At 46.8% G+C, this 23,360-nt stretch overlaps 3 protein-coding genes across 3 annotated transcripts in view; all 3 read right to left on the reverse strand.

The window, feature by feature from the left end:
- Positions 1 to 2,970, reverse strand: part of LOC105567674 — a 6,948-nt gene extending 3,978 nt beyond the window's left edge. Inside the window, exons 1-4 of the mRNA XM_012022735.1 lie at positions 1,133 to 2,970; positions 594 to 758; positions 324 to 482; positions 1 to 147 (exon numbers count right to left, since the gene is read on the reverse strand). Of these exons, the coding sequence (XP_011878125.1) occupies positions 1 to 147; positions 324 to 482; positions 594 to 758; positions 1,133 to 2,578 (1,917 nt within the window). The 5' untranslated portion in view covers positions 2,579 to 2,970. The remainder of the gene's footprint in view (positions 148 to 323; positions 483 to 593; positions 759 to 1,132) is intronic.
- Positions 2,971 to 3,063: 93 nt separating this feature from the next.
- LOC105567653 (malate dehydrogenase, mitochondrial) lies at positions 3,064 to 7,184 on the reverse strand. The gene is made up of 5 exons (XM_012022701.1): positions 6,970 to 7,184; positions 5,780 to 5,995; positions 4,670 to 4,942; positions 3,893 to 4,222; positions 3,064 to 3,567 (listed from the first exon to the last, which is right to left on the reverse strand). Exons 1-5 carry the CDS (start codon positions 7,042 to 7,044, stop codon positions 3,439 to 3,441), a joined length of 1,023 nt encoding a protein of 340 aa, XP_011878091.1. The 5' UTR covers positions 7,045 to 7,184; the 3' UTR covers positions 3,064 to 3,438.
- Positions 7,185 to 14,672: 7,488 nt separating this feature from the next.
- Positions 14,673 to 23,360, reverse strand: part of LOC105567654 (DNA-binding protein D-ETS-4) — a 48,706-nt gene continuing 40,018 nt past the window's right edge. Inside the window, exons 5-6 of the mRNA XM_012022702.1 lie at positions 21,173 to 21,362; positions 14,673 to 20,317 (exon numbers count right to left, since the gene is read on the reverse strand). Coding sequence (XP_011878092.1) covers positions 19,965 to 20,317; positions 21,173 to 21,362 — 543 coding nt within the window. The 3' untranslated portion in view covers positions 14,673 to 19,964. The remainder of the gene's footprint in view (positions 20,318 to 21,172; positions 21,363 to 23,360) is intronic.

Consider the following 23,360-nt stretch of genomic DNA (forward strand, 5'->3'; position numbering starts at 1 on the left):
TTTCATTCGAACTTCCAACATTTCGTGCAATTTCTTTAGCTCCCGTAGCAGTGCCACATTATCGTCCGTCATTTTTTTATTAGCTTCACGAAAGACGTTCATCTCGGCTGTCAGAGCATTAAGGGTTGCTTCGATGATTCTTTGTTTCTACAACGAACCAAGATGTAATATTAATATATAGATTTATAAACATACAAATATATTATACATTTATATTTCCGTAAAAAATCTTAGTCACAGTACAGACATTCTAATTCGTCGTTTGTACTTCAATTCGCAATGTGAAATTCAAACGTTGAATACGAAAGGTCTTTTAGTCTTACTTGAACAAAATCTTCGGAGAGTCGCGTCATTTTCTCCGACATTACGTGTAACATCTCGCTGTGGGAGCTCATTGTCTCCATCAGACAATCAAATTTCTCAGTGCAACAATTCGACGAGGGCGGGACCACAGTCAGTTTCTGTCGTAGCTTGTTATAACTCTGAAAAAAAATTGACGTCAGTCTTGTGTCTAACGTAAAAGATTTGACTATAATTCAATATGACCGCAGCGAGGAAACGAGAATCATTTGCACAAATTTCAGGAGACTTACGGCATTCACGAGATCCAGCAATTTTTGTATCAGCCAAATACAGGCAGCGATCAGCCATGCGATTACCGTGTTTCTTCGAGTTACGTGGCCGCGGGAGTCTCGAGGCGTTGCGACGTTTTGCGGCGTTTTGGGCTTACAAGGAGTGTCGTCCCAATGATGTTCTATCTAATTATTCGCAAACATGGAGAAGAGGATTTCGAATTATCGTTAGAAGAAGCGTAAATTCATACTTGCGTGAAAACGCACGTCCGACGACTCATTGCAAAATCAAGAACCGGAGAGGCAAAAATGTATTTGCTTTCTCTCTAAAAGTAGATCAGTGAAAACAGCGAATGGTCACTTCGCAGTTATAAGTACACCACTGAAGAGTCCGTGACTGTTCACTGTCTTCAGTGAATATTTCGCCGATTAATTCTTAGAGAGTTCGAACAAGATTCCACACAAGGCTTCTATCTTTCCTCAATGCATGTCGTATTGAATTACAATGTCGCGAGCAAGAAACACTGTACAATACTCATATTACCCGACGGCAGATGTACCTTTCGCGGGGAACCGCCGTCACCATCGTGATCGGACAGTTCAGAGGCGACCGCCGATTCCGGAATACCGTCGTCCCGGCGCGCTTCATCGGAGAACATCGGTGGATCTAGCAGACACGAACGTCCCTTGCCCTTCCTCCTGCCCGCCGAAAGCGGATCCGCTGTGTTCGCGCGGGATGCCGGTTGCCGGTGCCTGGCCGCCTTCTCCTCGTCCTCGTCCCCGAACGTCAAGATCGTTCGGCGGCAGTATTTCACCTGGCCGATACGAGGCGTCGTGGTTTCCGATGGAATCCCCGTTGCCTCGGCTTCTCGCTTCGCTCCCGCGGACTCGCGGGCCCTGTCGCGACTCGCCCGCTTCGGCGAGGGCGTGCGAGGGACGGACGCGGGCAGGGACAACGTCGAGACGGAGACGTAAGGAAATCTCCTGTATCTGTGCAGGAAGGACTCACCGCGGTAGTCCAGGGCGCTCCCGCCGCGAGTCCTCCTGCCCGACCGCCGCAGATGCGCGAAGATCCTCCGGAACTCGCGCCAGTTCGCCGTCAAACGCTCGCCAAGCCTCTCGAGCGCGAGGTCGAATCTCTTGTTGCAGCTCGATGCCGCCCTCCTCTTTCTGTCCGGGTCGTCTCGCGGTGCGTCGTCGGGTCTGCGAGCCGGGAGTTCCGAGACACGATCTCCTCCTGGTTCGCCGACGGTGGCCGTCGACGTCCATCCGTCCGGATAGCCGTTCATCTTGAGCGCGAGACTGTCGTTGACCGAAAGCGTCTTGTTCAACATGTAACAATCGTTCATCGTTTCAAGTATATTATAACGATCCTGATCCGCTCTCGCTCCGAAAGATCCCTTTTCGAAGCTCGCGGGCCCCGGGACGCTCGCGAAAGCGCGTACATCGTCGCGCGAGTTCGATACCAAGCGAGACCCCAAGACACTTCGACGGGCCGTCTCGCCGACGGTTCCGTTGTTACTCTGTTCGTTGCTCGAGGACGATAGATTAAACGAGTAGTCTTTCGTGAGGTCGAACGGGTCGTCGACGATCGACTTGGTGGCGTCCCGGAGCTCGCGTTCTCTGGAGTCCTCTAAATTGGGAAAGTCATTTATGCGCTCGTCACCGCGCTTCAAGTCGCACAGCGATAGATCCAACTCGTGGCCCTTGCGCGAGATCGGGCTCGATTGCTTCAACATCTGCGCGACGACCCCATCGTCGATCTCCCGATCGTCCTTGAGGTCTTCCGACCTCGTTGTACGTCGCCTGGGGACGAGCTCCGGACTGAGTTTATCGCCGCACAGCGGGTCCACGTGTTGCGACTCGAACAGCACCGATTCCGGAGAACGCGTACGCGACAAGACGCTCCTCTCCTCGTCTTCATTCTTCGAGTTGGAAAGCCTCGACCGGACGTTCTTCTGAAGGACCGCCTGCCGCGATCGCTTGCGCAGCCTGCGTCTCGTCATCAAGGATTTGCAATCGCTATATATACGCTGTACACACGATTGCCTCGCAATAAATTATATAAATCTTGGATTGCTCTTGTTAAGTTGCGCGATTTAATTCGAAGCACGATTGTCGCGTTGTACTTTCACACGAATCGCGGAGACGGGCAAATTAGTTGTTACCTACACGCTTGAGAGTTTACCACTGCCTGTCTCAAGGTTGCCCACTCACGTATTATTATGGTTTTGTGTTTACACGTGACGAGAGACGACAATGATAACTGTTATTCGCGTGCAAATCTACCGATTAAATACGTTATATCGTAAACTTTATGTTCCTACAGAAGGTCTACGGTTTAAAATCAAAATAGAGTAAATTTTATTTAATTTGATTATCAAAGACACAATATGCGTAGACAGATCGAGTTTCAATTTGAAGAAAAGTGGTACTTTAAATCACGAACAAATATAAGATTTTTATAAATGTGGAAAGAAAGTTTCTTACCTTTAGCCGAAAGAGCGTTTATTCCAATCTTCGCTACATTATACAAGAAATTGTTCGAGCGGACATTTTGAAAAATCCTAATATTTTATACGTTCTTTACATGTTTCATACGTTATACTTTATATATAATCTTTCTTTCTCTGCAATTTATATATTTTTCATTTACAATACTTACATAATCTCAATATTCGATCATCTACTCCGTGGTTCTACACGTTTACATGCATGGCAGCAGGTCGGTAAAATTGGAAGATATATTCCCGGTCAAAAAGACTTCGATTATTGTGACAGTTGCGAGGCGTGCAACCAAGGCCGACAATTTTCACGCGCAATTACGACAGATCGTGTTCTATTCGGCTAAGGCCCGACGGAGAATTCACTTTTTATTTACAAAATCTTCTCCCTTCTGAATATTTTTCTTGAGCTCCGGGATGGCGGCGTCCAGCAGTTTCTGCTCAAAGCTGCTCAGTTTACCCAATCCCAAATTCTTCTCAACTCCATTTTTCTGAAATTCCATTAAGTATTGATCTTTTATAATGTAATTAAAGAATAAAGCCTATATATTTTATATTATACATATAGCACTCTCTATCTGAAACAGTCTCCCTAAAAAAAAAATTGTTTATACTTTTTACAAAATCCCATGTAACAATAATTGAATATTACAGTTGAAATATGTCATATCACACCCTAAAAGCAGATGGTGTAATAAAAAATAATATTTTCTACTGACTGAAAGCAAATATAAAACGATAAATTTCTGTTCAAAGTCACATTTTCCGAAATAAACGATAACGGGTAATGCGGTTTATTCTTATGCGTTTACTTACGCCCAAGAGGATCGGCGTAGAAAAGTATTTCGCGTCGGTGACGCTCGACCTGACGTACGAGCATTCGATGATACCCGTTTCGCCATTCAACGCCCTGATCAACGAGAGACCGAATCGCGCGCCGGCAAAAGCCATGGACAAAGTCGCGGATCCGGTCCCCGCCTTGGCCTTAACGACCTCGGTACCGGCCTCTTGGATCCTCCCGGTGAGCGCTTTAAGTTGGTCATCCGGGAAGGAAACCGACGGCGTGCACTGCGAGATCAACGGAATAATAGTGATGCCACTGTGTCCACCGATGACTGGGACGTTGACCTTCTGCGTATCAAGACCCTGAAAAATCAATCGTCTATCTTAGCAGCCGTTTCTTTCCCCCCCCCCCCCGCCCATTACGACGGACGGAAAATAAAGCGATATATGGTTATCGTCCCGGCTCAATTATAAACAAAATCAATGCCGTTGCGTTCAACATTTTTCAATTATTTATTGCATCCATGGGATCATATCGAAAGCAAAGAATTCTACGAATCTTTTTTCTCGTACTACTACCAAGCTACTTAATTCTTTGCGCATGGAAAAGCTGAAGTCGAATGTTCGTACTTGAGAAATATGGGCGAAAGAAATAACCGAGGCGCGTATGTCGAAACAGATGAAGTCCGGCTTATCACGGTTGCTATAGTAACTTTCAAAACGCACGTATACGTGTTCATCGCGAGAGATCATTTTTGGGCGTATCAAGAGCGCAAGTTCAACTATAAATATATTTGCTATATTTAGTACCTTCGCTTCCGCGATGAACGCGTTTGCCCTGACGATATCCAAAGTGGTTACCCCGAACACACGGTTAGGGTCGTAAACACCGGCCTTCTGTAGCACCTCACTCGCGATTGGCACTGTGCTGTTGACCGGATTCGAGATAATCGCCACGAAGGCCTTTGGCGCGACCTCGGCCATCGCAACGACGAGATCCCGGACGATGGAGGCGTTCGTATTGAACAGGTCGTCGCGGGTCATGCCCGGCTTGCGTGGAACGCCCGCAGGTATGATGACGACCTAAAAATAAGCCCGAAAACATTACTTAATCGTGAGCATAGAAATCTCTTTTAATTGCCAGTAATAGCTTTTTAGTCGACATTAACCGGCCAGTGTTTTAATACAGAAAATTTATTGCGAACAATATTACCTCAGCCAGGGTTTGAACCCGGACTTCCCTTCTCTCTAGAGAGGGGGAGTCTTAGAGAAGGGAAGTCCAGGTTCAAACCCTGGCTGAGGTAATATTTTTCGCAATAAATTTTCTGTATTAAAACACTAGCCGGTTAATGTCGACTAAAAAGCTTCATTAATCGTGAACGCTCAAGACAAGGTCGATTAATTCCAATTTAATGAATTAAGTAAAGAGCATAAACATCTTTTAATACAAGTATAAAGCCTGATCTGCAATGTGCTCTTTGCGTCTAGAAACCTTCTATTGTATGTATACATGGAGAGAATTTTCTCTTAAAATTTATCTTGAAAATCACGTAATTGTGGGGCAACACGGAACTTCGAAGGACTTTAGGAGAATTCTTTGAAATTTTACCAGTAAAATGTACGGTAACATTTTCACAAAGTTCTTCAAAATGCGATGTTGTCCGACACGATTTTTAGAATAAACTTTACAGAAAAACTCTCTCCGTATAGATACGTAAATCAAAATGGTCAAAAAATTTAGGAGCAATGCATAATTTATCAACTTGCACAAATTTCTCAAACGTATGTATTGGCAACAAAATAGAACGCTTCTAGACGCAAAGGGCTCATTTGTACACAGGTCAGGCTTCAAGTCTTTGTGGCGCAAACTGTATCTATCAAATATATATGATATAATCCTTTGTATCGTAACTACATTACCTGTGCCCCTTTGAGGGAATCTTTAAGCTGTTCTGGACCGTTGTAAGCCTTGACCTTCGCAGGGGTGTTCATGTGTGAGAGATCGGCGGCGACGCCGGGCGTGTTTACGATATCGTACAGTGACAATTCCGTGATGAGGGGTGAGTGTTTGAGGAGCAAGGACAGTGGCTGGCCAATGCCACCGCTCGCTCCCATGACGCTGACTTTTGCATTGCGCTGGAAAAAAAACACAGTCAGGACATCAGCAAAGAAACCATCGCCTAGAACTGAAGCCAGTCGAAGGAGACAATTGAGAAATTGAGAAAATAATCTTTTTGCCTCCGTTAAATCTTGCGAGGCCCAGTTTCGCCAACGTCGCTCAACCTTGTTGTGAGTTTAACTTATTGTTTGCCACTTTCTGACGAAAGAGACAACGGTTGAATTAGGCCAAGCTCAAAGTTAAGCGACGTCGGCGAAACCGAGCTTAAATAATTACATTCCCAATTGAGATTCGCCTGCAGATTCCTCAAATTCTCACCCGTTAAATTCAATGCTTCGCCCGATTTATTTTTGGCTCATTATTTTCATGCAGACGTAAAGAATCGATTCTAACTGCACTAAAAACGAAAATCGCATACGACAGATCAGAAGTATTCCTTCTTTTTCTTTTTCGCAATCGCGTTCCGAAAGCGTGCCAATTTAATGTGTCGGCGTTGGTCGCCGAATTTGCAGTTGCATAACGACGTTCCGATTACGATGGCAGCATCGCGGCCCGACGATATACGATGTCAGGACTGCGTAACTGATAGGTGACAAGTGATATCTCTCGCGCCATATGTGTCGCGAAAGGTCGAGGGACATTCCGTGGTTATCACCAGCGATCCACCAGATAAAGCAAACGTGGCACAATCAGCGACTTGTATGCTAATATGAGGACACGTCAATTTATATATGTGTATGCGTGTGCGCATAAAATAAGCATATCGAAATAGATATGCATGACGAAATATAATTCTTGAAGCTAACCCTTTGAAGAAACTGTACACTTGTCGCTCCACCGAATCGCCGATTCGTGTCGCACGTGCGACACTTGGCGTGGCGAAGTAAGTAACAATGTTATTCCACTATTCGCGATACGTTTGTCAACGTAAATTAATTCCCGGTCGGTTTGTGGCGATCAGACTGGTCGGTGTACTTTAGTGGTACATTACCGTGGCGCTCGTCGACAACCGCTTCGCGCCCTGTCGCGTGACATTTACGGCGGGCCTGAGAAATCGGGGCAGCATGTCGAAGGCAGCGGACGTCACGTCGAATGGTCGTGAAAATTCTCGTGCGAGGCACAACGCTCCCAATATATCTCGGAGTCACCCGCGTGACCTTCGCGAGGATTCACTGACAGCAAGTGGCGGCTCTGCGCCTGGGGACACGCACTCAGAGGTCCCGTGCGGTGGAAACGTCAAGCTCCACCACTCGGTGCTGTCGGTATTCGAAATTGTATGTGTAATACTTTTTGTATATTCACTTTACGTTCACGCGGATTCACTCGCCGCATAAATTATTATAAACGACGACGAGTATGTAGACTGTGCGGTTTGACACGCGGCTGTTAATTAATTCGACGCACATGGAAGACTGTGTATCGACATAAGGTAAACCTGGGTAATTATCGTTCGGGTAAGTCGCAGGTGATCGAAGGTATTGACTGTTGATATTAAGTTTTCAGCCGGTGACATAAAATCTGATCATATTCTATAATGTATAATAGAGTAGTGAGGGGTGGATGAATGAATGACATAAGATTTTATTGTAAACCAAGTCCCACTTTCCGGCTGTAAGCTAAAGTGAATAAAAGTGATTGAAGAAAATCTGATCATATTCCAGCTATTATTTTAAACGGGGATGTAGCGTTATATCTTCTTTCATAATATCCCAGGCGGCGCACAATATTCGAAAGACATCCGTGATTTGTGAACGTTCTTTCTTCGCATGGGATTCGCGGAATCGCGATGCGCATCTCTTTTGACATAAGACTTTCCGAGCGAGACTTTAAATCGACAGTCGCGCGTAAAGCGGAGAGTCCACTTGCTTATGCATTTGCTTATGAACCAATTAATTTCTTAAATGTCTACGCATTTATGCAAACGTGTATACTCCCGCTCGTACAATTGCGAGGAGTCGACTTTTCCGTCGAGTCGCTGACACCGAGTTCGCGACGAAGGAATCCGCGAAATATGCCCTCGGAAACGCGCGTCGACATTCGAGCGATCGACCGAGGCCGATAGGTCTCCTCCACGATTTACTGTCATTCGAAGACGCGGGGAGAAGAGAGACCGATCGGCGCACGGTTGCGCGTTAAATTGCCGCTAATTTGAATTTATGTTCGCGTCCGCGATGCCCAAGCCGACACCTCGCTCGCTAAAACGATCTCCGGTCAACCGATCGCGCGATCGTTGATTCGTCCCGGGCCTCCGCGGCGCGTCTGCGAAATGCACGTTTCCGGAGAGGAGTTTACAAGGGCGGATTTTGGTCCTTGTTGCGAATCATCGGTCTCGTTTAATTAACGTTCAGATCCCAATCGCGAGGGATCGCCCTAAAGGCCTGCGTCCACGATGCTGAAACTTGGTCCAAGTTCTAGCATTAAATGCATCTAGAACTGTCAATTCAAGGAAAACATTTGGGTACACAAATTATAAGTCTTATGCGTATAGATCGAAAGTGTCCATTTACTATTTGGACTAAATCAGAGAACTGAAATTGAAATTAAGTTTAGAAGCCTAACAGGAAGTCCATTCACTCAAATAACTCGTAACTTATTTCTCTGATTCAGTCCGAATAGTGGGACACTGTTGGTCTGTACACAAAAGCCACATAATTTGTATATTACACAAGTGTTTTCATGAATTGACAGTTCTAGGAGGAAAAGGTGCAAAAAGTGCCGAATCAGTCCAGCATCTCTTTAACGGACGATACGAATTTTGCGGTTTACGATTCGCCCGGACGATCCGGCGTGTCACGCCGAGCCTCGTCGCCCGCGCTTTCGCGCGCCGCTTACGGCGGCGGCGCGGCGAGTCGTGTTCCCGGTGCAGCGGACTGATTTATTCTCGCGGCTCGCTCTCGATATATCGGAAATCTTCGCGCATTAATTCCACCTGTACGAGCGCGAGCGTCCGCGCCGGCCGGGCCTCCCCCGCGCTCTCGCGATCGATGCCTGATTTATTTCATCGGTGCCAATCGCTTAGCGTTCACGTGTGCGCGCGTGTTTATGCGCCGGTCGGCCATCACGCGCGAACACGCTCGAGCGCATTAATCGAAGCGTCGACCGAAGCGGTGCCGCGCGGGACCGCCATTTTATTCATTTGTTTATTTATTGGCGAGGTTGATCCATCCGCACGTAACGAGAGAGACGGGGAACAGCTACACGAGTGTTTCGAACGTGATTTATACTATACATATATGATTTACCATAAGTAATATAGAATACTGTACACATGAGGGGTAGAGCGTGGCTCGCAATCAGTGTCAGTGTGGTCGACTTTGGGGAATCCCGAGTTCTATTTCGATCTCATTCCCCGTTAAGCCTCGACGTCACGAAATAGTACGTTGTCATAACGAAAAGATAGATAAGAGAGAAATAGCACATTGCGATAATAAGAAGAAAGATAAGAGAGAAAACAACATTGATGGCGCAAGTGCAAAGTGTAGTAACCCTCAAGATTTGAAAGGTTGAGTTTTCGCGCCATTAGAAGCTTCACTAACCCCGGTTTTCACCAACTATCCTCTTAAGGCCTGTGGCAGCAAGTGGACCATTCTAGCATCGTGGACACAGGCCTTTAGAAAGAGACAAAAGATGATTTCGATTGAGATCAAAGTTAAACGACATTGGTGAAAACCGGGGTAAAGCCTCGTGTCCACAATCCAAGAACTGTGTCCAAGTTCCAGTTCCGAGAAACGTGTAGCCAATCAACTTGCACTTTTTATGGAAAAGCTGCGAGTTGATTGGCTACACATTTCTCGGAACTAGAACTTAAGTGGGGAAAGATTCTAATAGCGCGAGACCCCAATTTTTTTCAAATTTTGTGGATTACGATACTTTGCGCTTAAGCCAACGATGTAGCGAGGTAAAAATAAGACTCTTACGAAATGAAACATATACAATCCGGGCTTATGATCTCTCGCTGCTGCCCCGGTACATCGAGATTGTCGCGACAATTCCTCACCAACTCGTCGTCAGACTCGTGGCTCGTTTGGAGATTTCGCCAGCGATTTACCCGACGCGTTGAGTAAATCGAGTTCAAGATTCCGTCGTCGGGACCGAGAGTCACGGTTACGATCTGCGCGGAAATTCTTCGATACCCTCCCTCTTTTTCGTGCCGGCGAGGCCGATGCACTCGCGCGAGCGTATGCACCGCGATGCGCGTGAGAAACGCAGCGGGCCGCGCGCCGCGGATATCGCCGGGCGCAACTTTGTATGGAAATCTCGATACGCGATAAAGAAGCGCGATGGAGCGAGGAGGGCGGCGGGAGGGCGGGAGGGGGGAAACGGGGAAAAAAGGCGGGGAAAATGTGATCCGCGGGGCCGCGGCGGACGGGCGGTGGTAGCGGAGGGCAATCGGCGCCGGGGTCATCATTATCCGGCCATTATCCGGCCCCGGACCCAACCACTGTAATCCGTATTTCATTCTCCGCCGGTTTTTTGTCGCCGGCCGAGGAGCGGTTACGGGGCCCGCGGTGATTACAGGCACGGCCGCGGGCCCACTACGACGACCGATAGTTTCCGCGATGCAACGCGTCTGGGCGGGGCACCCACCCCCCGCGAGCCCCTGCCGCGGTTTGCGCTTCCTTCCCCCACATTTCCCATGCGCCGCGATCCCCGTGATAAAGCGGGTCAGGGCGCACGCACTTCTCGCTGCTTTTGACGCGGCGAGTTTTCGTTAATGAAACAGCCTCCTCGACGTCACCATAGTATAACTAGTAGGCCCACACCGTCATTTGTTTCGTTTTGCGTCGATCCCTTCTGCGCATCCGACATTGTTCTGGGCAGACCAATGAGAGAAAAATTATATGTGTGACAGTGTGGCTTTGATAAGTACGTATACACCCACACATCGCTGGATCCTACCCGAGTGCATGGCGGAATACCACGTGATCGGGACCACAAAGATCAAAGGGGCCGACAGAGAGTGGACCATGGACGGAGCATAGTGCCGCGGGGATGGTCCTCAAATCGCGAAAATCGGCAAAGTATCAGGAGAACGTAATCAGCAAAGAGGTGGGCACTATCTAAAATTCCGAGAAGTTTTCAGCATTTCCAAGAACTTTCCTCTCACCCTTCAGAGCTAACTCCCCGTGTCCACAAGGGTACTTCACGCTCCGACCAAATATTTCCTACATCCATGGAGTGGACCTACTAGTTATACTATGACGTCACGATAACAAGAGCAAGCTTGTAAATGTATAATATAATATTGTAGCTGTAAATGTCGTTGAAGTAGGTTTTAAAAATTTTCATTTTTTCCACTCGCATTTCTCATGAAGCCTGTGCCCACGATGCTACAACTTGGACTCACACCCAGTTCCCACACCCAACGAGAATTGACTCGTCGATCGATTCGACGTATCGTTTCCACATTGATCGACGAATCATTTCTGGACAGAAAATCCCTCAAAATCGAACGAGAACAATTCGGAGTACAGACTTCGAAGGAGCGAGAAACTCTACGTTTACCACCTCACATTATTTACACGCGTTGCGTCAAACGTCGCGTCATGTTTAATCGACAAACGTAAACCTCGCGCGCTTGCGAAGTTCACGCGGTTCACCACCCGCGTCGAAAATAATCGTACATCACATAAAAAAAAAAGAAGGAAATGCACTCGAGTGGTGAACGTTCGACTTCGCAAAGAGCAGATTACACCCAGGCTTCTCGCTTCGAAAAAACAAAATTCTCGCAACTTCCCTCCCCCCGCGCGCGATCTCTATTTCCGCGATCACTAAATCGCGCGCAGGACGGTGCCCTGGTTTCCAGAGCGCGTCGAGAGGGCACGACCCTCCCGACCGCGCGTACCCGACACCTTCGTTCCGTGGAGCGTCGGGCGATTGTCCCTCCGCGAGATCGAGATCTCCGAATCCGCGAGACAACGCGTGTCGCCCATAATGAATCTCGGTTGTTGCATAATGAGAGCATAAATTACGCGCTCTCGTACGAGAGCTCGACTCTTTCTCTCTTCCCTCCTCTCCCCCCCCCCCCTTCCTCCCTACCGCGCCTGCCGCTATCGGCCGCTCCGGGCAGGCCGCAATAAATTCCGACGTATAGACAACGGGGCCCCGCGGGGGCCCCCGCGTGTCGTCCGCGACGCACGCACACAGACACGTCTGCGCGCGCCGCCGCCGCCGCTCGTTGTTCGTATATATTTATCTGGCAATTAGTTTTGCGGAGAATGTTGTTGTCCTTGGTCGTACACACAGAGCTGAGCGCGAACGTTTGCGGGGGTGTCCTCGCCGTCTGTACGTCGCCGAGAACAACAGCCTGGAGGATCTCGAGACGGGTTATATACGCCTCGCTTTTGACGATCGCGTCGGAATTGAATTTACGCAAATCGCGCGAATTTATGACGGGGCTGTCTTTTACGCACTTGCGTAAGACCGTTTTATGGCTGTCGCCATAATTATATACAAAGGAAAGTCCCCTATTATGAGATAGGCTTCTAATACGAGATAGCAGGTCTTCAACATCCAAATTCAATCACAATATTTTTTCGCAACGATTACACACGCGCGATCTAACAATGAATTTTCCACTAAACACTCTAATGCCCATTTCTAACAATGAAGATTAATTTTAATCTCCGTTTAACCAAAGTTTTATCTTTTCCAGATTCCCGAAACTAAAAAAAAAAGACAAAAAGTAAGTTAAACTGAGATCAAAGTTAATCTGGAATTGGTAGAAATGGGCATAACTATAATGGGTTGCGACATCGATCGACGAGTCATTTCTCGCTGGGAAAGGCCTGCGTCCACGATGCTAGAACTTGGTCCAAGTTCTTGTTTTGAGAAATGTGTAGCCAATCAACTCGCAGCTGTTCCATAAAAGCTGCAAGTTGATTGGCTACATGCTTGTTGGAACTAGAACTTGGACCAGATTCTAGCATCGTGCACACAGGCCTTAAGAGCAATTAATTTGATAGAAATCCCGCTATTTTTATATTAGAAGCATCTCCTCTACGAAGGAAGAACACGGCGATATCAAAGGATTTTCGTATTCTCCCCCCCCCCCTCTCTCTCTCTCGCTCTCTCTCGAATTACACTATTTCGCCGCTCGTGTAACAATGGCGTTCCGCTAAAAGAAAACCTGCGAGGACTCATTTATCGCGAGCCCAAAGGATACGCGGTCCTATGATTGCCCCGCGCGCGCGGCATGAAACCGCGGCTATCTCTTCTCTCGCCCTTTGCCCCTTTTCCCCGCCCGCGCCCCGTCGCCGCGGCTGCGTGCTCGTTACTCCCCTTTAACGCGTGGTTAAGCCTCGCGCTCCTCCGACCGCCCCGCGATACCGAGCCGCGATAGATCGACGCGGGCTCGATTTCCCTCTCCCTCCCCTCCTCCCCCGTTTGCGCGCTCGAAATTTTTACTTCCCCGCCGAAGTGCGCTCCGGCGCGAAGTGTTGTTGCAACAAGGTGTTAGATTAATTGCGCGATTAAATTGTCGTAAATCTCGAAAAGGGACGCCCACTCGCCCGAGCGCACAGGAGGGTGCGAGGGAAGAAAGAAGAGAGAAAGAAAGAGAGAGGGGGGGAGAGAGAGAGAGAGAGAGAGAGAGAGAGAGAGAGAGAGAGAGAGAGAGAGAGAGCGCACGCCTCCTCGCGCTCTTCCTCGACGTTTCCAGGGCGATACGAATCTTTATGGCGGCGAGATTCTCGCCTCCTCTCGGCCGCGTTCACTTCTTCCTCGCGCCGCCAGAGACGTCGATCCTGAAATTGGAATGCCCGGCTCATCGCCCCCCGAGGATTCGCCCTCTCAAGAGCAAATACTCCCCCGTCGTCGTGGCTATCGGCGAGCAATCGTACGGTGTTCGTACATACGTGTTTCGCTCGCGGACGAAACGTGCGATATAAAAAAAGGATACTGCGAGATTAGTACCGATTAGGGTTGTGGAAGTACTTGTCCCTTTTCGATTTCCCGCGGTGCGAAAGTCGTGCCCTTATTACTTGCGCAAAAATGTCAAAGAAGAGCCGCCCTCTCCGTAAAGATCTTGAGAGACAAAGAGAGAGAGAGAGAGAGCGATACTGTTTTTAAATTATTTAAATATACTAAAGTATTTAGATATACTGTGTGATATATAATACGTATACATATAATATATATTATAAATATACGCATATTTATACACGGAGAGAATTTTCTCTTAAAATTTGTTCTAAAGATCGTGTAATCGTGGGACAACCTGGCATTTCAAAGAATTGTATGAGAGTTAAATTTTATAAGAAAATTCCGTGCAGCGAGATATCAAGAGACACAGTAGTATAAGCGAAGCGAATAACGATCGTGTATATTTATACGAGTACGCGAGTTGAGATTATCGGTAAAAAAATATCCTTCGAATCACCAGTTATGGCAACAGGAGTCTGTTTTAATGGGCTGCCAAAGACGTTTGCTGCACCGTGTGCGAAATTTCGATATACGGTGATTCACTCGCCTATTGATCGGCTTTCAACATCGGCGACGATTAGAAATTCGACCAAAGGACTTTCACCGCGTCGCTTTCGCCTCTCTGCCGGGCGATTCTCAATATGTTCAAAAAGTGCGTGCCGTTCCTTCAGCGTTGGCGTGACGGTGGCTTCAGGGATCAGCTGAATGACACAAGCGCAAACTTCGGGAATCTGGAGAACGGTGGTCGGGACAAATTATCGATAACGCGCGCTTCGTGACATTTTTTTTATTCCGTTTTACTTCTCTCTGCTTCGTGTTAGTAACTCGCTCCGAATATCGGCAGCAAAAATATCGTCGTAATAAAATATATATGTGTATATATATATTTTTTTTCGTTAATAATAATATTATTGCTTTCGTCGAGGCTTACCTCAGTCCACGTGCGAAATGTATCAAGCGTTCCAGTCGCCGTCGCTTATAATCGACATTAATCTGTCTTCGAACCACGCAACAGACTTCCGATAGCATTGTTCTCTCGTATGCCAATTTACCGGCGTGCTTTGAGAACAGCCTTGACTACGATTATTGCCACGTCTACTCGCCATATCCATCCTAATCTCATTAGAACAGTCGAACATGAGTATATAAATATATATAATATATATGCATAACAAAATGTCTTGCGGAGCAAGACCGCGGTTACGTAGAAAATCAACGCTTAATTCTAATTAAATCTCTGCTCATATAAAACCAGTAACGCCTTAATCGTATGGTTATCGGCTACAAAAAGATATACTCTCTCGTCGTAAATATTTACAAGAAATTTTTAACGCGCACGCACGTAAGTAAATATATACCGAAATATCTTGCCAAAAATCACTGGGAAAATGGAAGCACGATTTTCTCTCACTAAGCCACTTTTCGTCGCTTTCTCTCAGTAAGATAAGTGAACTCCACCGGTTCCAATAAACTCCAACATTAGTAATCTCGTAACGATTCGATAACGACAACGTGTATCCCTTATACATATATGTGACGCTTAACAACGGACGTATTTGGTGAACGGGGAAAGGTTTTTTTTATCAACTTCAAATTGCGTGAGATTCTGCGAAAATAAAGTCTACTTGAAAATAATTCCAGTTGAAGCCTCCGTTATTCTCATCGAAATCCTACGGTTGGTTTCGACAGATCCTAATTTCTCAATTATATACTTGTACCACAAGAAATATCAACGTCTTGTCGAGAGGCTATTTTGACTTTTAAACGAAAAATACGTCTGTTGGTAAACGCGTTGTATTTAAAAAATATTCGCGTTATCTCTAGTCTTACGATTCTACCTTAGCAAATTAATAATTTAATAAATAAACAGTCGGTTATACGCAACAATGGCCGCTTTGTGATGTCGTCGCGCAATTGGGATCTATCGGATGTTACTCGCGTCGTTTCGCCTGATCTTATCATCTCCCGCCTCTCTGCCTAGCTGCAAAATTAACCGCGCTCCTTGGTTTTGCCCGTGTCAACGAACTGCATTCTTCCTTTCCGTTATTGTGCAGCTATCGAGGATAAATTCCCTGCCTTCCCGCTTTCGGGTCTCCCTTGCGCTTTATCGCGGAATTGACGAACCGACTACCGTTAAACTCACAGAATGAGATGAAACCTGGCACAGAAACGGACCGCAGACGATCTTAAATATAAAGACTTTTAACGATCACGCAAAAGCCTGGATCGTTTCGTTCAGGAGGATAAAAGACATTTTCTGTGCATTTATATAGTTTTGTGAAGTTGGAAAAAGACTTCACTTATCGTTTTGAACTTGTGATAAGATGATAGCTTAAGACGATTGTATGCCGGAAAATCAAAGTCGCAAATAAAATAAATCCGAACGCTGTTTCTCAGTATAATCTGCAATATTTCTCTCAATTTTAATTTATACGCATAAAACAATAGTGTTTTGAGTCCCGCCTCGGTCTACTTCCGATTTGACGAGCGTTCCATGCCAGGCCGCATAAAAAAAAATGTATCGCGTCGTAGAAATCCAGCAGCCGTGGAAGCGCGCTACGATCTAATTACGCGAGCAAATTCATTTCCTCGATAGGCCTGGTTCCAGACAGATCTGGCATTCGCTCGTTCGCGCCGCCATGTTCTTTGGCTTTAAATTCTGCTTTCGAAACAAGGGACTTGAATTCTTCAGCAGCCCGCGCGTCATCGTTAAAAGGTGATCCCTTGTCGCAAGTGTCAGCTCGAGTCAAAGCGTTCAACTCGCGGGCCATTACGCGGGCAAAACAATAAAACAATAGTCATTCTCCAGCCTTTGAATACTGCGTACATCTTTAACTTTGCTCCCGTTATTTTATAATTATGACTCACTCTCTTTCTTTCTAACTTTTACCAAATGACTTCGTATCGCAGTGGCTCGATCATTCGTTAAGATTTTGCTTGAGAAGGGCCTAAACCCGAAGGTCGAAACGTCGTATTATATATTTTTATTATATTAAACATTGGCCAGTTAAGGTCGACTAAATCTTGCTTTTTTTAAATAAAAAATAGTTGGTCCTCGCGAATAAGATAAATGTCCCAGTGATCGAACATGTTCCAATGATTAAAACATTAATTATATACTTGTATTTAAAATTTCCGAATTTCTAAAAAAGCTTTTAAAATTCTGTTAAAAGATATGCCAATTAAAAATATTATCTAATGAGCATATAATCATTGAGCGCATTACGACATGATTAGTTTTTCAATTCAATAACTACCGCGCTTAACATCTTGTTAAAATTATAATTGATATTATTATTGATTATTTTATTTCCCATTATTTCTCGATCGACGAAAAGTTTTATACAAACGTTAGTTTCGTTAGTGATTGTGTTAACTACTTAATGAATAAAAATTTGTAGCTGATCATGCTTTCTTATTATTCACTGGTACATTTGTCTTACTTTGTAAAATGTCAAGAAACAAATGCAGATCGATTTTTCAACCTTCCCGTGCCAACGACCACGTGGTTTACCTATTCTATTTATTGCGATTCGGAACAATAGACGTCGCGCAGCCAAAGCGCGCTGATTCAAGTCCAATGTTAACAGACGCACAGACGTAATTGCACTATTCATCGATTGCACTTTCGCACGACCGAGAAACAGCAGCAGTAATAATCTCCGACGTTGAGTCCGTGAAATTTGCACGAGCGAACTGAAACGGTACCGATATCAGTCACAGAATCGGCATCAACGGGACGCCACGCTTCCAACGTTACACGGCAAAATCGTACCATTGTCTCAACTATAAAACAGACTCGATTAAATAAATAAAATTAACGAATACATAAAATGGTAATGCCTGCATACATTGTCTGTATATATACAACCGATTGGTGAGCGAACGTGGACACGTTAGTAAAATACTTACGCTTAACTACGTCGAAATTCGCCAAATTCTATATTAATTGTATTTCATATGCGTAACTCAAAGTCGCGAGCAAGCGGTTACTAAAATATCCGAAGGACGTATGTTATAAAGAGAAAGCGATGGAGAATGATACGTGAACCCCCCCCCCCCTCCCATTTCCCGATAATTTGCATGGAAAAATGAAGTAATGCAGTTAATTCGAAAGTTAATCCGAACTCACTAAACACGAATAACGTGCAAGCGATGAAAAGAAAGACGAGATGCAAAAACGCGTCAGGTGCCGCTTGCGAGCTATACGAGCGTGAAAGATCGACGCGATCGCCGCAGTAAGAAGGTGCGAGAGCGCGAGAGGAGAAGAGAGGAAAGAAAGAGGAAATCTCTTGGAGTAACCTAAGGGTGACTCACGTGAGCCCCCGGTACGCTTACGCAGCTAATTTGCCTTAAAGCCTAATCGTTCATGGAACATACAGTATTTAATATATCATAGATATATAGGACCAAAATCACCAGCACCAGCCGCGCGTCTGAGACGCCTCGAGCGCAACGCGATCGCCGTAAAACTGTTCCCTTTCTCGCCCGAACGGAGGATCCTCGTGACTCAGAGTAGAATTTCCCGCGACGCTACGCGACGACCATAATATAACTAGTTCGTTCACTCTCTGTCGGCCCCTTCGATCTTTTCGGTCCCGATCAAGGTGAAACATTGCGCACGTAACCAGTTTTTGGGACAAATTGTTCATCGGTTCTTGCTACGTTCAACCGCGATGATTTGCAGCTTCAAGGTTTGGGGCAAATTTCCGATTGGTCACGCGTGCGCGTTTACACGAGTGGAATGTTACACCTGGCCCCGATCGCGTGGTATTCCGCCATGTCTTCGGTCCAAATCCAGTGGCGCGTGTGTGGTAGCGCAGCTCTCTGATACACCACCGCACACACAACGTTTTCCTCTCATTGGCTGGACCAACAATGTGTCGGGATGCGCAAAGTGGATCGACGCAAAACGAAACAAATGACAGTGCGAGCACGCTAGTTATACCATGGCTCCGACTGGGAATCCTCCGCGGCTCGAAAACGTCCTTCGTCGTCGCGATTCCCACCCGCGCGCGTCTAAGGCACTCTCGACAGCTTAATGAACACCTTCGCGCGCGCCAGCAAAAATATTTCCGCGAGCCCCGCGCGTGTCAGAGATCGCGCAAAAATGTAATTAACAATCTTATCCCGCCGCGAGCAGGTAATGATTACGTCGGCGCGAAGATGTTTTCATCTTCCGTTGAACGCACGTGACACCGCGCGATGCCGCGGCTGCGGATCTCGACATTTCGTTTCTTCTTCGTTCTCCGCGCTCCACGTACGCTCGCGGCGAAGCGGAAGGAAACGGCGTCGCGGCGATTGGAAAATTTGTCTCTTGGTATAAAAAATAGATTGTCTCTGTTGTAGACTTCGTCGGCGATTCCGAGGAACGATCGGGGCGGGCACCGGGCAGTGGCGAATAGTTCCGCGCGCTGATCGCGCGGTGACCCGCCGGCGTGTCGCGCGCGTTATCGGAGATAGCTCGAGGATCCGACGGACTGGTGCCGACAAGCGATCGTGAGAACAGAGAGGAAAGAGTCATTTCTTCCCTTTTCTCTGGCGACTCTCCACCCGCTCGCGTCCTCGCCTCCGGACGAAAGCTCACGTCGAGACGAAGGGGCGACTCGGTGGAGAATCGCGTGCTTATTATACATTATGTTATTAAAAAAAAAAAACTCGAAGACACACTCACACACACACACACACACATGCGAGCGCACAGGCACGCACACACGCACACGCGTACGTACACACAGGGGACAGAGAGGGAAAGTGAAAGGGAGCGGGAAAGGAGGAGAATAAGGCAAAAGTGATCGCCCAAAACGGGCGTACTAAAAGCGGACCCGGCCGTGGCTCGGCGTTATCGTCACGGGATAATATCGAGCATGGCGGATCATAATTTTTTTTTCCTTTTTTTTTACCTTTCGATCTTTGTGCTGGACTCTTCCTCAGGTCACTCGCCTTCCAGATCGCGGGCGCCTATGCGCGCACAGGAAGAGAGAGTGATCGCGGGCTCATAGTACGAAGAGGAAAACGCGGGGAAGGGGGCGGGAGGCGGAGGGAGAGACGGTGGAATCTCCCTTATAGACAGTAGGGATGACAGAACTGGTATACCAGTCTCTGACTGCGCTCCGTCTTCTTCATGATACCCTTCTTGTAGTACTGCCGGATGCTGCGGCTGAGCTTGTCGTAGTTCATCGCGGGCCGGTTCTTCCGCTTGCCCCAGAGCCGCGCCACGCGCACCGAGTCCTCGATCTTGAAGACCCCCTTGCTGCGGTCCAGCCAGCGTATGCAGGAGCCGTGAACGCCCGGGCTCTGCAGCAGCTCCTTCAGGAACTGCCACAGGTGGATGTGGCTGCCGCCGTTGCGCATCTTGCCGCCGCCGTTGCCGCCGCTGCCGCCGCCCTGAGCGGAGGCGCAATCCTCGTCCTCGTCTGCGTGCGAAAAATCAAGGGGGACGCGAGGGTGAGGGACGAGAAGCGAAACTGCATATGTGTACTGACTATACGCGAGAATCTAATGTCGGCGATTCAACCTTACATTGTTGTCTTACGTTTTATTCGCGTGTGGAATCGCGCAAGGAAATAGAGCGAGTCCACGTTACTTTTTCGTTAAACGAGTTGACCACGACTCGCGCACCAATAGTTCGCCGGATGATACAAGAAAGAGGGTTGGGCGTTTTAGTTTTGTAGATCTTTTTGCAAAAAATGCGGTTTACACACGGAGAGAATTTTCTCTTAAAATTTATCCTGAAAATCATGTAATCGTGGACGTTTTCAATAACTGTATAAGAGTTTTTGGAGATTTTACCATAGGTCTTGCTAGTAAAATGTATGGTAAAATTTCAAAAAGCTCTCGTCAAGTTCTTCGAAATCTTTCTTGAAATTTAGCCTGAAAATCGTGAGACAACATTTTGAAGAAATATATGAGAGTTTTTCGAAATTTTATCATACATTCTACTAGTAAAATGTATACTAATTGTAAGTATAATTACTAGTAGAATGTATGGAATGTATGGTGGAATGTATGGTATTTCAAAAACTCTCATAAAATTCCTCGAAATGCCGCGTTGTCCCACGACTACACGAATTTCAGGATAAATTCTAAGAGAAAATTCTCTCCGCGCAGAGACTGATTAATTAATCAATCAGTCATTAAATGTATAATAATTTATACTGATCGTCTTCCACGTGAGAAATATTCGCGTAAACATAATGTAAGCAATACGTAAACCATCTATGTAATTTTAAACTCTATGACACATCCCCGACAAGAAGCGTAAAACGTACCATCTGAGAAATCTACGGCGCAGGGAGATTCCTTGATGCTGACCGTTGCGTTTCCGACCGTCGGCGTTACGGCGCCGTTCGGTGATTGAACCACCCCCGCGGGGCTCCAGGAAGCGGCCAGAGTGTTCCGCGGTGACTCCTCAACGGCGGCCTTCCAGATCTCCAACTGTGCGTGCAGCATGCTCCCGCACTTCAACATAAACAGCGTGATACCATTATCAGCCTGATCACCCACAGCTTCGATATTCTACGGCATTAACGTACATTTCTATCAATGCAGATTAACTTTAGCCTCGGTTTAACTTTCATTTTATCTTTTTCTAGTTCTAAAGGCCTGCGTCCACGATGCTAGAACTTGGACCGAGACTTGGAAAAAGATGGAAAGCAACTTAAACCGAGATTAAAGCCAAACTACATCGGTAGAAGTGGACATAAGGCTTTCAAACAATCCTGGTTGGAGATTAATCGACGGTTAAAATTTCCAGGGTGTCAACGGAAAATAGAGCCGAAGAATGATTACCTTCACCTCTGTTTTCTTCAACCGAGGTTGGTGGAAGAGGCCCTAAACAACGCAGTCATCAATGTTCTATTTTAACGGGTCAAACTCACGCGGGGTCTGTCCACATGTCAGATAATCGAGGCGCATACCCGAGGACCAAAGCCTGCTCGGTTGCTCTCAAACTTACGGTGACTATTAAAGATGAAAGGCGAGCACGGGGGAAAAAAGAGACGAATTAGAGAAAAAAGGAGAGATAGAGACGGAGAAGCACGTTAGGAGCGTTAGAATTCCAATGGAAGACTCGTTGTGCGCGAGAGAAGAGAAAGCGGCTCTCCGTCGAGAGAGACGCAACGCAGCAAGACATTCGAGCGGTTGACCCACTTCTCGATCGTTTCTGCTGAGCCAATGGCGCGCTCACCGGTAGGCACGGCGAAGCCGATCCTGCTGATCGCGGAATGAGTGTCCGAGAAGCGGTATATACGCACGCACGCACGCACGCACGCACATGCATTTCGGACGCGGCTCTGCAGCGCCGTTACGTCTTCACGTCGCTTATCCTCGCACGGTGCACAAACGTACAAAAATGTACAAATATAATCCGCAATTACATAATAACAAACAGATATATCCGATTAAATTGTACATCCGACGAAAAATATGATCGGTTTTTTCACAAAAATTTCATCGGCGACTGCATTCCATCGGATGTAGCCGTAATTTAATCGGAAAAATTAACCATCGAAAACACCATAATCGGTTTATCCGATGCAAATTGTCCTCAGTGCATCGGCATCCGAGAACGCAAGATGCTCGTTTCGACGAGAGACTTCATCTCGGGCGATCGGGACCGATATTTATAGCTGTTGTCCTGAACGTGTAACGATCATTTGCAGGATTTAATTGTTGAAATTAGACCGCGTGGTGCTTACGGCGCGACGCTCTCCTCCGATCTGCCGATGTAATCCGCGCGCGGCATTCCTGCGTGCCTCATCCGCGCGGCGCAATCATGCTCGGATACTTCGCAATGTTCCGAGAAACAAATATTCTCGCGTATCGATAATCGCCGTCATTAAGGCGCGATACCAAACCACAAGGAATGCCATAATTATTTCCTCGAGGAGCGAGTGTGGGCATGACTCGTCCGGGGCTTACGCGTCAGCGTTGAACGCCACTCATTAAATGCAATCCAATTTTCTGCTCTTTCACTTTTTGCCCGACATTTCACCCTTCGTTCGATTCAGAGGAAATTTATCCAGTAATCTGTTTTCTCGCGCGGTCTGCCTTTTGTAATTCCACTGCCGCGTTGCGTCAGCGAGAATTCGACGGACCAGGCGATTAATCGACACCTTCGAGAGAAAAAAAATATGGACAGATAAAGGAAAGTCCCCTATTATCAGATAAGCGCCTAATACGAGATAGCGGGGGGGTTTCTGCTAAATTAATAGGCATCTGTTGGCTCTATGAATTCATTGCCTTGAAAGTGAAATTTGTTTAGTAGCAAATTAATTGTTCGACCATGTAATTGTTGCGAAAAAGACTCGTGATTGATTTTGAAAACCCGCCATCTTATAATAGGGGCTTTACTAATTTTTAATCCGCTGGATTGAATCGCGCCCGCAAAGTCGAACTGGCGGACGGCGCGCGGAGTGCGCGTGCACATTTGTGAGTTGAACCATGAATGAAGTCCGC

This window comes from Vollenhovia emeryi, unplaced genomic scaffold (genome assembly GCF_000949405.1).
Source record: "Vollenhovia emeryi isolate VEMERY1.0 unplaced genomic scaffold, V.emery_V1.0 DF939136.1, whole genome shotgun sequence".
NCBI lineage: Eukaryota > Metazoa > Arthropoda > Insecta > Hymenoptera > Formicidae > Vollenhovia > Vollenhovia emeryi.

Bases quoted from the DNA above. Each gene is read 5' to 3' on its own strand.
- LOC105567653 (XM_012022701.1), bottom strand. From the start codon at position 7,044: ATGCTGCCCCGATTTCTCAGGCCCGCCGTAAATGTCACGCGACAGGGC. The intron at 4,223-4,669 runs GTACTAAATATA...TTGATTTTTCAG, and splicing joins CGTTCATCGCGGAAGCGAAG to GGTCTTGATACGCAGAAGGT. The intron at 3,568-3,892 runs GTAAGTAAACGC...ATGGAATTTCAG, and splicing joins CTACGCCGATCCTCTTGGGC to AAAAATGGAGTTGAGAAGAA.